The sequence below is a fragment of the Eurosta solidaginis genome, chromosome 3 (assembly GCF_040869045.1).
Source record: "Eurosta solidaginis isolate ZX-2024a chromosome 3, ASM4086904v1, whole genome shotgun sequence".
NCBI lineage: Eukaryota > Metazoa > Arthropoda > Insecta > Diptera > Tephritidae > Eurosta > Eurosta solidaginis.
The window spans coordinates 270,549,248-270,563,879 of record NC_090321.1 but is presented as its reverse complement, the minus strand read 5'-3'; the positions used below and the strand labels follow the sequence as shown (position 1 = coordinate 270,563,879).

The 14,632-nt window shown below is 37.2% G+C and overlaps 1 protein-coding gene across 3 annotated transcripts in view; it reads right to left on the bottom strand.

Moving 5' to 3' along the window:
- Nucleotides 1–2,405: 2,405 nt before the first annotated feature.
- Nucleotides 2,406–14,632, bottom strand: part of dom (domino) — a 169,260-nt gene continuing 157,033 nt past the window's right edge. For 2 of the 3 annotated variants that reach the window (XM_067776460.1, XM_067776461.1), the window contains 2 exons: nt 9,547–12,639; nt 3,395–4,055 (listed from right to left, as the gene is read on the bottom strand). In XM_067776460.1, the coding sequence (XP_067632561.1) occupies nt 3,606–4,055; nt 9,547–12,639 (3,543 nt within the window). In that variant the 3' untranslated portion in view covers nt 3,395–3,605. Of the gene's footprint in view, nt 3,327–3,394; nt 4,056–9,546; nt 12,640–14,632 lie in introns of those variants that run through there. The other variant, XM_067776462.1, reaches the window with a different exon arrangement.

The following is a 14,632-nucleotide window of genomic DNA, read 5'->3' as shown; positions in this document are numbered from 1 at the left end:
ATCCTAACTGATGTTCGTTAAAGGTACCGTGATTTTCGCACCTTAATTGAAGCCGCGCCGGCTTGCATGGCAGAATTACGGAAAAATTTTCCAGCGGAGACAACAGCTTTTGCGAGAGATCGTGACCTTGTGAGACAGCAAGATCTTGGCGACCACAAAACAGGGACATAAACGGGCGAAATGGAAACAGACGCGCACATTAGGACGGGATTGCCATGCTGATACTTAAGAACTTTGGTTTTTACGGGTTAACATACCTGGCGCTCGTCTTCAACCTATCTACGTCCACTTACCGTTATCCCTGATAAATGAAAAATTACGAGAGTGGCTTGGGAAACCTGATAGCGTAGAAGGCTCCTATCGCCAGATGTATCTCTTATCACCAACACACTTGAAGCCGTTATGCTCACTTATTTTAACGCAAACCTGAGGCGGGCAATCTTCATCATGGTTCTCAAAAATTACACAAATAAATTGCGGAGTGAACCACAACCCCCACCATAAGAACAGGGGTGGCTTTCCGTAATTCGATATCGATCAAGAACGAGTATAAAATAATCGTTTTCGCTTTCCGCAACACAAATTGTCGACGCGTCGTATCGAACGTTCGATACAAACTGTTCGATACCAAATTAGGTGTCGAATTGGCTTTTTGAAAGTTATAATTTTATGCTTTGGTGATTATTTAGGGAATGATTTCTTCAGAGATTAAGAAACAAACGCTATTTATAAAAGAAAACATTCTGCTAGTTCCAAAAAGCTTTCTAAACACTCTTTGAACTCTGCAAACGAAAGAGATCATACAAAGATACGGGAACTAAAATGGCATCATCGAGCGTTCGATATCGACTTGAAGTATCGAATCAACGAGTGTCGACTATTGAATTACGGAAAGCCACCCCAGTACTCGCAGTGCTCGACTTATTAAAAGCCTTTGACACAATAGGCCACGTCTCAAAAAGTTGTCTGCAAATTATCTTTGTGGTCGGCAGGTATAGGCCCAGTTCAGGAACGTACCATCAAAACCCAGCATAATTTAACAAGAGGAGTCGCAGTGTGGTATACTATCCCCATTTTTGTTTAATTTTTACAATCGAAGCTCCCTTCCTCACCAGAAGGAGTTACAATTGTGTCCTACGCCGATGACCGTACGATAATAGCAACACGATATGGGCTGGCTTTCCGTAATTCGATAGTACTCGCTGATTCGATACTTCAAGTCGATATCGAACGCTCGATGGTGCCATTTTAGTTCCCGTATCTCGGTATGATCTCTTTAGTTTGCAGATTTCAAAGGGTGTTTAGAAAGCTCTTTGGAGCTACCAAAATATTTTTCTTTTATAAATAGCGTTTGTTTCTTAATCTCTGAAAAAAAAATCATTCCCTAAATAATCACCAAAGCATAAAATTATAACTTTCAAAAAGGCAATTCGACACCTAATTTGGTATCGAATAGTTTGTATTGAACCTTCGATACGACGCGTCGACAATTTATGTTACGAAAAGCGAAAACGATTATTTTATACTCGTTCTTGATCGAGGGGTGGCTTTCCATAATTCGATAGTCAAAAATCGTTAGCTCGATACTTTAATTCGACATCGAACGCTCGACGACACAGTTTTGGTTTACGTATTTAAATTTGAGTACATTTTTCTCGTGTATCAAAAAGTGTTTCGAAAGTATATTGGAATCATCAAAATAATTTCAATAGGGAAAAGCGTTTGTTTGCTGACTCCTTAGCTTAAAATTATTCCTCAAATAATCGCAACAGCATTAAAAACTCTAGCTTACGAAAAGCAATTCGACACCTAAGGTTCTGTCGAACAGATTGTATCGAACGTTCGATACGACGCGACGTTACGGAACGCAAAAACGGTTATTTTTTGATACTCGTTTTTGTTCGATATCGAATTACGGAAAGCCACCCCTGGTATTTTAATTGATGAGCTTTACAGTAAAATTAAAGACTATCTCCCTGATCCTTCCAGTTTTTTCACCTAGCGAAATTTGGCACTGTCATCGACTAAAGTCTCGAAAGCCTTATTTACAACGTGGTCATGGCATATGTCGATAATGTTAGACATACACTTAGACAAACTATACTGTGATTTTTGAATCACTACTCTACCTTCGTTATCACTGCTACAACACCAACAACAACAACAACAACAACAACAACAACAACAACCTTGGTTATGGTTATTTTTAATAATAATTTCCTTAGAATTCCCCACTCTTCGGCGGTAAATGAAAAATACGAGCCACACTGCTCAATATACCGTTCAATATTCTCGGTAGCAGCTCATGCCTTACATATTTTGAGAACAATAAACAGTGGAAAGCAATATGAACAGTGGAGTTAGCAGCCTTTAAAAATCCTTTCCATTAAAAGTTTCTTACACAATTTTTACATATTTTTATTTATATTTTGATTAAATTAATTTGAGATTGATTATATTGTATGCACTGTTTGCTATATTATATATTAATTTTTTTTACACTCACTTAAAATGTAGTTTACTAATTTTAAATTATTCCCCCAATCACTATTGTCGACATAAGTGGCTTTAAACCTCTCTGCAAAGATGTTTAGTCGACTATCAGCTGGATGAGTAATTTGCATTCTAAATATATTTTAATATTAGCTGAAGTTTAAAGGCGACACAACAGAGATGTCAACATCCACTTAAGTCAATTATTAGTAATCGTAATTCTTCCCAACTTAGAAATAAGAATAATGTTAAGTGTACAGCGTTTAATCAACAAATTGTTTAATAGTAAAAAATGTATTTATTAACTATTAAAATATGGAAACGTGAGAAATTGCTACCAATAGGTTTATAATGATGTAGATAAAAGTAGATTAGCGAATATTATATTTTGCCATACATGCTACATATACAAAGCTTATTTAATATGTAATCCATTTTTAATAAATACTAGAACTATTTATTACGTAATCATACCCAATATAAATGTATAATACTTTTATGGGTCTATTATGGATGTCAGTGACAAGACAAATGAAATTAAAATTCCATTTTATTTATAGTCTTTATGATTTGAATATTTGCACGGCAACTACTACAACTCCTTAGTTACCAAAATAAGTACTGTACCAGAGTAATAATAGCTCCATAAGACCTTTTCTTAATAGGTCTCTATGTTGTGTTAAGCACTGTTAACACAACAACATATCCTATCACTGCCTTCGTACAACGGTTATTTATAGAACGATAATAATTTATTCTTTTTCACTTCGTATTTGCATGATTTTCTTTTTCACCAAAGTGCGCACTTGTTGTGGTGTGGCTTGCTGTATTTGCTGTTGTTGATTGCTGCCGCTGGCAATAGTTTGAGTTATTGTCATCACTTCACCTTGTGACGCACCGGATGAAGAGCTGACTATGCTGGAAGAAGAGGTGATATTTTGCTGTTGTCGTTGTTGTATATTTTGTTGTTGTACGACTGCTACCAGATTTCCACCGGCCGTTTGCAGCCGCACCGGACTGGCGTTTTGTCTATGTTCTGTTAAGCAATGTTAACACAACAACATATCCTATCACTGCCTTCTAACAACGGTTATTTATAGAACGATAATAATTTATTCTTTTTCACTTCGTATTTGCATGATTTTCTTTTTCACCAAAGTGCGCACTTGTTGTGGTGTGGCTTGCTGTGTTTGTTGTTGTTGATTACTGCCGCTGGCAATAGTTTGAGTTATTGTCATTACTTCACCTTGTGACGTACCGGATGAAGAGCTGACTATGCTGGAAGAAGAGCCGATATTTTGCTGTTGTTGTTGTATATTTTGTTGTTGTACGACTGCTACCAGATTTCCACCGGCCGTTTGCAGCCGCACCGGACTGGCGTTTTGTCGTTGACCCTGTTGTGCGGCTACTTGTTGTTGTATGAGATGAATGGCTTGCTGCGTTTGCGATTGATTGCCACTGCTTGTGCCCACCTTAATGGTGCCAGCAATGTTTTGACCGCTAGCAACATGAGCGCGCAGATTACCAGCAGTGAGGGCTTGTCCGGAGGCGGCAGAGACAACCTGCACAAAAAGGAAATAAGGTAAATGCATTTCCTCTGTATTTTTAAAGTTCAAATTTAACTTTAAGGAAATAATTTATTTTATTCTATTATTATTTTTTTTTTCAAATTTTTCCTTTTTTCTTTTCGGATATTTAGTTTTGTATGTTAAGTTTTTTATTAATGAAGTTTTTTAAGGATTTAGACGTTTGCTTTTTAATTTTTTTTCTTACTATCCTTTAATTTTTTTAATTCGTTTTTTTTATTTATTTTCTGTTTTTTAATTTGTTTTAGCTTTTTTTCTGCTTATATATTTTTTTTTATTTTTTTATTTATTATTTCATTTTATCTATTTTTATATTTGATTATTGTCATTTATTGATTTATTTTGACCTAATTTCTATTTTTCTTATTTTTACTTTTTTATTTTTATTTACCTATTTTTTTGTATATTTAATAATTTATTTTTATTCCTTTATTTGTATGCTCAGTTGAGCAGAGCTCACAGAGTATATTAATTTTGTTCGCATAACGGTACCCCGTAACGGCATAAACTAATCGTGATAGATATAGACTTCTATATATCAAAATGATCTGGGTGAGAAAAGAAATTCATTTAGCCATGTCCTTCCGTCCGTCCGTAAACAGACATTATTAAACATACACAGGCTGATATATCAATTATAAAACTTTCAAGTTTAAAACAAAATACTACCATAAATAACAACAATATCATAAATATAACGGGCGTTACGACAGATACAGTTTCAACATTGGGTACCATTGAAACGGAACTTTTTTATTAAAATTTTTCAATTCCATATATAGTAGATGACAAATTCAACATACTGTCAGATGGTATTTTAGACAAAGACTTTTTGAAAAAATACAATTGCATAATCGACTAGGCAAACGAGAGCATAACAATTGGCATTGGCAAAAATATTCATAAAATTTCAATTTTACATAATACAACTAATAACACCTTTGTAATTCCTCCTAGATGCGAAGTTTATCGCGTATTTAAGCTGAAAAAATCTATTTATAGACCCACAGGAAATGTAGTGGTGTGTTCACCGCAAAGTGTATCGTTGACACTAACAATACGATAATAAAAGTTTTAAACGTCACTGATGAGGTAAAATACATTAGAAATTGTAACATAGTTACAGATCATCACCAACTATAATGTGTATAAAATCAACGATATTTCAAAAGATTCGAAAAGGTCAGAGGAATTAAAGTCAATTTTAGAAAAACAAATGCCAAATTATGCCAAACCAAAACTTCTCGTTTTATGTCTAAAATATGATGATATGTTTGCACTGAAGATCGATCGTATGACGCTTAACAACTTTTATGAACAGAAACTACGATTAACAGATAAAAATCCTATTTACATAAAAAATTACCGCTTACCATATTGTCAGAGAGAGGAAATTAATAGACAAGTTGATAATTTATTACAAAATGATCTTAAAGAACACAGTTATTCTAACTATAATAGCCCATTGATACTTGTGCCAAAGAAAAATTCAAATGACAGAAATCCTACCGCATGTGTGTCGACTTTAGAGCCGTAAACAAAAAATTGATAGCAGACAAATTCCCACTTGCACGAATAGACGATATTCTGGATAATCTAGGCAGAGCCAAATATTTTTCTACATTGGATTTGTATTCAGGTTTTCATTAAATCCCATTAAATAAAGATTCTAGAGACATCACCTCATTCAGCACTGATCGTGGTGCTTTTCGATGGAACGTTTTACCATTCGGTTTAAACGTAGCTCCGAATTCATTCTCAAGAATGATGTCAATTGCCTTTTCAGGAATTTCTCCACACCAAGCCTTTTTATATGTCGATGATCTTATAGTCATTGGGTGTAGCGAAGCTCCCCATCTTAAAAATTTAGAACAAGTCTTTCAAACATGCAACAAATTTAATTTGCGTCTAAATTTCGAAAAATGCAACTTCATGCGTTCAGAAGTCACTTTCCTAGGACACAAATGCTCATCAAAAGGTCTACTTCCCGACGATTCCAAAATACTTGCAATAAAGAAATATCCGAAACCTTGTGATAAAGATGCAGTAAGACGATTCGTGGCATTCGCCAATTACTATCGAAGGTTTATACCAAATTTGCTTGAATAGCAGCACCTTTAAACAAACTTAGCAGGAAAAGAGTGGAATTTAAATGGGATGAGTCATGTGATACAGCATTTGAAAAACTTCGAAAATCTTTAATTTCTTCTCAAATTCTCCAATACCCAGACTTCAAAAAGGAATTTATAATTACTGTCGACGCCTCAAAAATTGGTTGTGGTGCCATTTTAAGTCAAAATAAAGATGGCATCGACTTACCAATTTGATTCGCGGGCAAATCATTTAATAATTCAGAACAAAAGAAATCAATAATTGAGTTAGAACTTTTAGCTATATTTTTTGCAATCAAACAATTCAGACCATACGTTTATGGTACACACTTTGCCGTCAAGTCCGATCATCGTCCATTAGTCTACTTGTTTAAAATGAAAGACCCCCCTTCAAAACTTTCACGTATTAGACTTGAACTCTCAGAATACAACTTCACTATTGAATACATAAAAGGTAAAACGAACGTAGGCGCAGATGTACTCTCTCGCATCACAATAGAAGAAATTAAAAATTCAGGAAAATCAATTTTAGCGGTACAGACTAGATCACAGGCAAAACAAGAACAATTAACGCAACAACAAATAGTCAAAGAAGAAAACGTAAAGGAAAACATAAAATTACAAGTCTGTGACAATTTTTCAAACAAATTTTCAAAGAAAATACCCAGAATAAAATCCCAAATAAATTACGATAAAAGTGGAAAAATTACAAATTTTGAGATAAATGCGCATTTAAAACACAAAAAAATTGAGTTCATTAAGGTTGCATGTGCTAACAAAATAATACATTTAGATGAATTACTTTTGAAGCTCGAAAAAGAAGCTGGCAAGCGGAATATTAATATAATTGAATTACAAAAAAATTATAATTTTTTTAAATATTTTTCGATATCAGATCTGAAAACCACTGGGAACAAAATTTTAAAACATTTAGAAATCATCCTAACCGAACCCGTAGAAACTGTGACAGATGAAGACAAAAAACAAAAACTGATAACAATTTACCATACTGACCCAATTTCAGGAGGACATTTCGTTAGCAAAAAAGTTTATGCAAAACTCAGAACCAAATATTATTGGAAAGGCATGCGCGCGATATAGCGAAATTTGTTAAAAACTGCGAAAAATTTCCTTTGAATAAGGTAAAGCCAAAAACAAAAGAAAATTTAGTCATAACCGAAACACCCTGTAAGCTATTCGACATTGTTGTTATTGACACTATAGGGCCTCTACCGCAATCCGATAATAGTAACAAGTTCGCTGTAACCATTATATGCGATCTCAGCAAATACTTAGTAACGGTTGCAATACCTGATAAAAGTGCGAAAACGGTTGCATCAGCTATTTTTGAAAGTTTCATACTAATATATGGCATTATGAAAACAATTAAAACTGATTTAGGTACCGAATCCAAAAATGAAATTTTTCAGAGTTAACAAAATTATTAAAAATAGAACATAAATTTTCCACAGCGTACCATCATGAAACGCTTGGCACAGTAGAGCGAAACCACAGAGTTTTCAATGAATATTTAAGATCTTTTCTAAATCCCAATTTTTTCCACTGGGATGTTTACTTGAAATATTACACTTTTCTTCATAATACAACAACAGACACAGTATTCGATAATAAATTCTCACCATATGAATTAGTCTTTGGCATAAAATAGACCCGATTTACAACATAGAAAACTATTCCAAAGAAGTTAAATTTCGTTTTCAAAAAACTTACGCATTAGCAAAAAAAGCTGTTACAGAGTGACCATAACATCAATCATTAAATATTAACCACATCAATTTTTGACCATACCAATCATTCACAATGAGGGTTACCTTAATAAACGTCACTTTGAATGACGCCAATTAATTCCGCGCATTCAAACTGACCGGTCGTGCCTGCACTCGTGAAAACAAAAAAAAGAAATTAATAAAATTATACATATGTGTAGTCCGCCTCTTTTGAAAAAAATAACTTTATTAAATAAACTTTTGAAACTATTGTATCACAATACGGGTGAACAGTTTGTTTTCATTAAAAATAAAAAGTTAGCGTGTGTGCAGGCCGGTGGGAGTAACTACCGAATTGGAACAGCATAATAATTGTGGCGAAGCTGCATGTCGGCAGCGCGTGCAATGGTAAGGATAAAAAATGAGATGACCACGAGGGGCATCTTACAAACGTTACCCCTATTACTATATGTGTTCTAAATAAAAATTAGCAAAATCGGATGACAAACACGCCCACTTTAAAAAAAAAAAAAATTTAAGTCAAATTTTAACAAAAAATTTAATATCTTTACAGTATATAAGTAAATTATGTCAACATTTAACTCCCGTAATGATATGGTGCAACAAAATACAAAAATTTACCAATCCTTGTGAAATTTGGTAAGGGCATAGCTTTTATTTTAGATGAGCAGAGCTCACAGAGTATATTAATTTTGTTCGCATAACGGTATTACAACCGAATCAAACCGTATAAAGAAAATACCAAGAAAAATTTTCAAATTTTGTCTCGAAGTTGCTTTGCTAAAAATACATTCTTGGCATACGGCTCATAGTTTCCACCTTATAGGAGTCATATATGAGTCTTTTATGATTATAGGTTTAGATTTTCCCGAGGCACATATTTCGGACTCTTATCGGACTCATAATTAAGAGCGCTTCGAAAACATTTCAGGGGTGATTAAAAAAATATTCAAATAAAACGAATTGATAGCTGAAGAAAGATAATAAAGGCAAGTTGATCCACTTTTTAGTATTACCGTTTGTATGTATCCATGAAAAAGACAATTTTGTCTCCTAAGCTCTCAGCTGAGTATGTAATGTTCGGTTACACCCGAACTTAGCCTTCCTCACTTGTTATTTATAATTTTTTTATCTTACTTTAAAAGCTAACAATAGTCAGAAAAATCTCATTTGATAAAAGAGTCAGACCAATATTTTTTTCTTGTTTATCGTGAGTATTTGATTTAGTGTTTTTTTTTTTCTTTCGGCTTTTGATATTTTTCTTTTGGTTATTACTGGTTGTATTACGTTATTATTGCTGGCGCTCCTATTGGCATTGCTTTAGTTGCGAAGTATTTCGGACAAATAAAAAAATTATTCGACGGAAGTAGCTATTTACATATCTAAATATTTTTTTTTTTTTTTTAATTTTTTAAGTTTGTTTTATTCTTTAAAATTTATATATTTTTTGTTTAGTTTTGTATTATTATTTTTTTTAATTTTCCTTCTTTTTTCATTTTTAAATTTTTTTGTTAAATTTGTATTTGTCTGGAATTTCAGGTTATCATACTTCCTAATATTATAAAATTTCTTTTATTAATCCTTCCAATTTCATTGTTATTTTCTTACCTGTATGGTTTGCCGTTGATTGGCTTGTGATGCTGCAACCGAAACAGGTATCACGCGCCCCACACTCGTCTTGCTCAACACTAATCCTGTAGCTGCCAAGGAGCCCTGCTGTCCCTGTCTCATCACCTGTTGGATTTGTTGCACGGTCACCGAACTAGGCAAGGATTTTGTATTCTGTATGTGCACCAATTGTGTTTGCACACCGCCTGCACCCTTAGGCTGCTGTTGTACCAGCGTCGCGCCTGAGGGTGATTGTCCCACCGAAGAAGTGGTGACCTGCTGACTACCTGCCTGTGCGGCTGTAGCTATCTGCGTCATACGATTAATTTTGCGCGGCATGTTTAAAGGCTGCATATGCAATTGGCGCATCTGTGCTTGATTCGCCATTGATGTGGTTACCTTTATTTGACCGCCTGGCTTAATGTGTGACAATGCCATATTTACGGTATTTTGCTGCTGACCACTACCGGTTGATACCGTTACACTGCCAACCCCACCTTGCTGCACGACATTTGCACCAGAAGAGGTTTTAACCAGTGTAGCAATTTGTTGTGCGGTGACTTGTTGCACTTGTTGTTGCTGTTGGGATTGCACCTGTTGTTGGCCGCCACCACCACCGCTGGATGACTGCACTTGTGATTGTTGCTGTGGCTGTAGCTGCACTGTGGTGCCCTGTGCCGTAGTAGCTGTGGTATTAAATATTTGTCCTTGCTGTAACACCTGCGCTTTAGGATGTGCACCTATCACTTGACGCTTCACCAATACCATATCATCCCCCACTTGGCGCGTGATCGTCTGTTTACCAGCCACTTGCTTTATAAACTGTGTGCGCCCTTGATGTGCCACCTGAACTGTGGCCACAGAGGTTGAGGCCCCACTTGGTGACGCAACTGCAGCCACATTAGCAGATGAGACAGTGGCGACTGCAACCTTTTGGCCTTGTACCTGCATTGTGGCCTGACCTGCACCAGTTTGCAGAAGACTGCCTTGAATAATAGTGCCAGCTGCATTCACAAGCGCTGTTTGTCCGCTTGCAGTTTGCACGAGCGTTTGGTTTCCTCCCTGTGTTGGTGTTGCTTGTAGTACCTTTAGCTGCTGACGTTGGCGATAGAGTTGTATATGTGCTGGTTGATTGCCGCCAACATTACCAGCAATCTTGCCGCTTTGTTGCAACGTGCTCACCGGTACTTTTGTCACCTGTTGCGATGTGCCTGGCAATGCCGCAAGACGTAGTTGCGCAGCTTGAAATTGGGCCGCCGCAACACTTTGGCCTAAATTAGACATGGAAACGATGGTTGGACTGGGATTTCCGCTGCGTTGCTGCAGCACAACATCCTGTAATGTACCTGTGGTTGCTGCTACAATGCGTTGCGCACGCAACGCGGATGTGTTCAATGCTGTAACTGTCGCACTTGGCTGCAAGTTGGCCGAAGTCGTTAGAACAGTGCCAACAGTGGCCAATTGCGACACAGACACTACTTGAGGTAGGCTCTGAGATGTTATCGTCTGCACTATGCTGGCGCCAATACCCTGTGACGCGCTCGACACAATAGTTTGTGGTGATATGGATACTATTTGCGCGTTAGATGACTGCACATGTTGTTGTTGCGCGGCTTGCACACTGGAGGGGTGGGATTGCACTGGTGTAGTTAACACAACTGAAACTGCAGACGACGTTCCTACGTTACCTTGTTGCTGTAGCTGAACATGTTGAGCACCGGCGGAGACAGCTGCTTGCTGCGTTAGTTGCTGCATTTGTCCAGCGGTAAGAAGTCCCGATTGCGGCGCCACAATCGCTTTCACAATTTGTGTATTACCCATGCTTGTGCGTAATATTTGTTGTTGCGTTGTGCCTGCGCCTGCTGACTGTTGTTGATGTGAGACTGGTAAGGCGCCTGCATGTTGTAGCACAATTGCGGTAGCTGTAGGCTGCTGCCCTACACCCTGAACATTGCCGCTGGGCATATGTTGAATTTGTAGTTGTTGTGTGTGGAGCGTGGGACCAGCTTGTTGTGCCGTTGTCGTTCCGACTGGAATATTTTGTTGCTGTTGCTGCACAACCATTTCTTGTATTTGTACTTGTGCGACTGCCTGTTGTTGCTGTAGCTGGTGCTGTGACTGTTGCTGCAATTGCACTGTTTGCGTAGGTGCTGGTGGTGGCGGCGGAGGGCATTGACTACGCTGCTTCTCGCGTATCTTATTTGCTTTCATTGCAGCGATGTTTAACGGCGAAATTGGTTGATCGTAATTGACGATACCAAATTCTTGTAAAACTTCCATATGTTTCGGATTCATAAGACTTGGCGTACTGAAGTGACGCTTTGGTGGTGGCGCCTTTTTCAAATAAGCTGCTTTGATACAATCAAATCGGGACCGCATTAGCTTCGTAAAAGTAGTGTTGTTGTCATTGACATACAAATGCGTTGTACGTAAATAACGTAATGGGCCTTTTAGGTATTCAGACTTCAGCATCCCTTTCATTTTCTTTTGCTTCTTTGGACTCTCCACAAATTTGCCCTCTTCACGCGGTTGTATAACCATTTCGTAGCGCCAGCGACATTGTTTTGGCGAACGATGTGTTTTTGATTGAAAGTTCACAATTTCCGATACCAGATCCCAATTTGGCGTGTGTCCTGGTGATAGCACCATTAGGTTGCATGGCAATCCTTGTAGATTCACTAATACGTGTAATATTACTATGTCTTCATATATTGTCCACTCGGCCATTCCCTCGGGCTCCACTAACTGTTTCTGAGGCGTTTGTGGCTTCAGTCCCGGTATTTGCACATTCGGTTTGAAAACGCCACGATATCGTTGGTTCTTTAGATCACGTCGTATACGCGCTATTGCCGCTGATGGACGATCGAAGAGTGAACGTGGCGCTACGTAATTATCTTCGCGTCGCATTTTTAACGGTCGTCGACTGCCATCCAGTGCGAAACCGGCATCACCACGCGATCGCTTGTAGTCTTTCTTAATGTAGATGGGTGGTAGTTCGGATTCTGGTATTGGACTCATCTCGTACATGAATGTCAATGAGTAATCAATGTAGATGTCGTTGTCATCTTGTGGCGGAGTTGGTGGGCACCACATCTATAATAAAACAAATATATTTGATTAGAAATTAGTGTTATATTTGTATTCAATCTGAGCTTATCATCTACGTATGTATGAATGTATGGACGTATTCGAGCTACAGTTTTTACAGCAGTGTAACTTTTCATGACAGGGCATCAAGTTCTTCGGCAAAGTATTAGCAGCTGTGCCAACGTAGCGCGTTCGTGAATGGAAAGTTAACATCTATTGATCATCACAAGCAAATCAAATGCAACTGTCGTTATTATACGGTGGCCCGAACACACCATATATCAAAGGTGTTTGCTGCAACGAAAATGATAACAGCGCTATGCTATTCTTTTTACAAAAAACACTTGAAAAACTTCGTAATAAGTCACAGCTTTTGGCCTGATACGTCCTAGCGTGGCTTGTGGAAAGTCATAGATGATCCTAAATAGACCTACATTTTGTTCACTTAACGGCCGTCAGAGGTATTATAAATTTCAACCGACTTTGGCAGCCCGAAAAAAATATGTCAGCCAACTGTTCTTCACGATGATGGCGAAAACAGTGTCAGTTGCAGAAATTCCAAGAGTTACTTTAGATTGGGTAAGCAATTTGGACGTGAAGTCCTCTCGCCACACAAAGAATACACTCTACGAATATCTGATTAAATTTACCCTGATATATGACTGCAAATCAAAAGACCTGTTAAAACAAGATGAGACGACTCTTGAAGTATTCGCTGCTACAACAACTCTTGAAGTATTCGACAAGAACTTCTCTCACCTTGGATATTTATATATTCTGTCGAAATGCAGAACACCACAGCTTAGCATGTACTGTGGTATTAGAAGGACGTGTTTCCAATCACCTCCTGTTTCAACTTTTGATTAGAAATTTGCTTCCGTAATTGTGCCGCGGAAATGCAAGAGGTTTCGATCAACTCAGCTCCACATATCGCACGGTTTATTGTAAATTGATTCAACTCAATATTTTGACTTCATTTAGATTTTTCGATATACCAACATAACCATTTGGGAAGATTATGCTGACATTTATAGAATACTCAGTAAGACTAGAATAGGGGATATTCAAGGTGTTGGGGGATTTAAGGAGTTGACAAGCGCAATACAAAGCTTTATAGCTTCAGAGCTTCCCCAATCTAATGGTCAACACCACCTACGCGAAGGGTATCCTGTTACAAATATGAATGTATCATACACATATTTAGCAGGCCTGGCTCTGGCGACCCCGAGTTCCTCATGGAACTAGGGGTGGGGCGGTAAGGCCTAGAAGATTTAACGTGGTCATTAGAGGTGTCCTTATTTTTAGAAACGTACTTTTTAAAGAGTGCCGGCCTGATGGTTGTTACTTTCGGTCTAAAAAACTTACATGCAAAGTTTGATGGACCCTTTTGCTCATACGGGCACGCTTTGCACATTTAAGTGGTAGGTGAGGGACGATCAAGTGCAAGTATGTGGGGCGAAGAACACAGGAAGAGAATAATATACAAACACACATAAGATTGATAAAGAGAAAATATATATAAGGCATATGGCCTTATACATATGAGGAAAATAGAGCTGCCACCGCTCTTATTATGTTCAAATTATTAAGCGTTTTAGGATAAACTAGCCTTTATTTACCGGCGGCTTCGCTCGCACTAAAGGCCAAAAATATGTAATGTCGCGTTTGTGTTTCACAACTCGAACTGAATTTTCAGATATAATTTTAAAAGTTCAAATCATAAACAAAGCAAGTTTTAAAATTAGAAAAATGGTCGACGTAAATTAAACACACATGCAACACATGTTCCAACAATTTTTGCAGTGTAGATTTAACGATATATGTATGTGAGCTGAAGAAATTTGAAAATTCCTCCATAATTTGAAATTTATAAATAAAAGCAGTTATGTTTATAACAAAACTGGTAAAATTAGTCATTGTTTATGCGATTGGTACCTTTTTTTATTTGTAAACTGATACATTTCTTTCTAGGCTCACGGCAACACTGCCAACAAGTCTG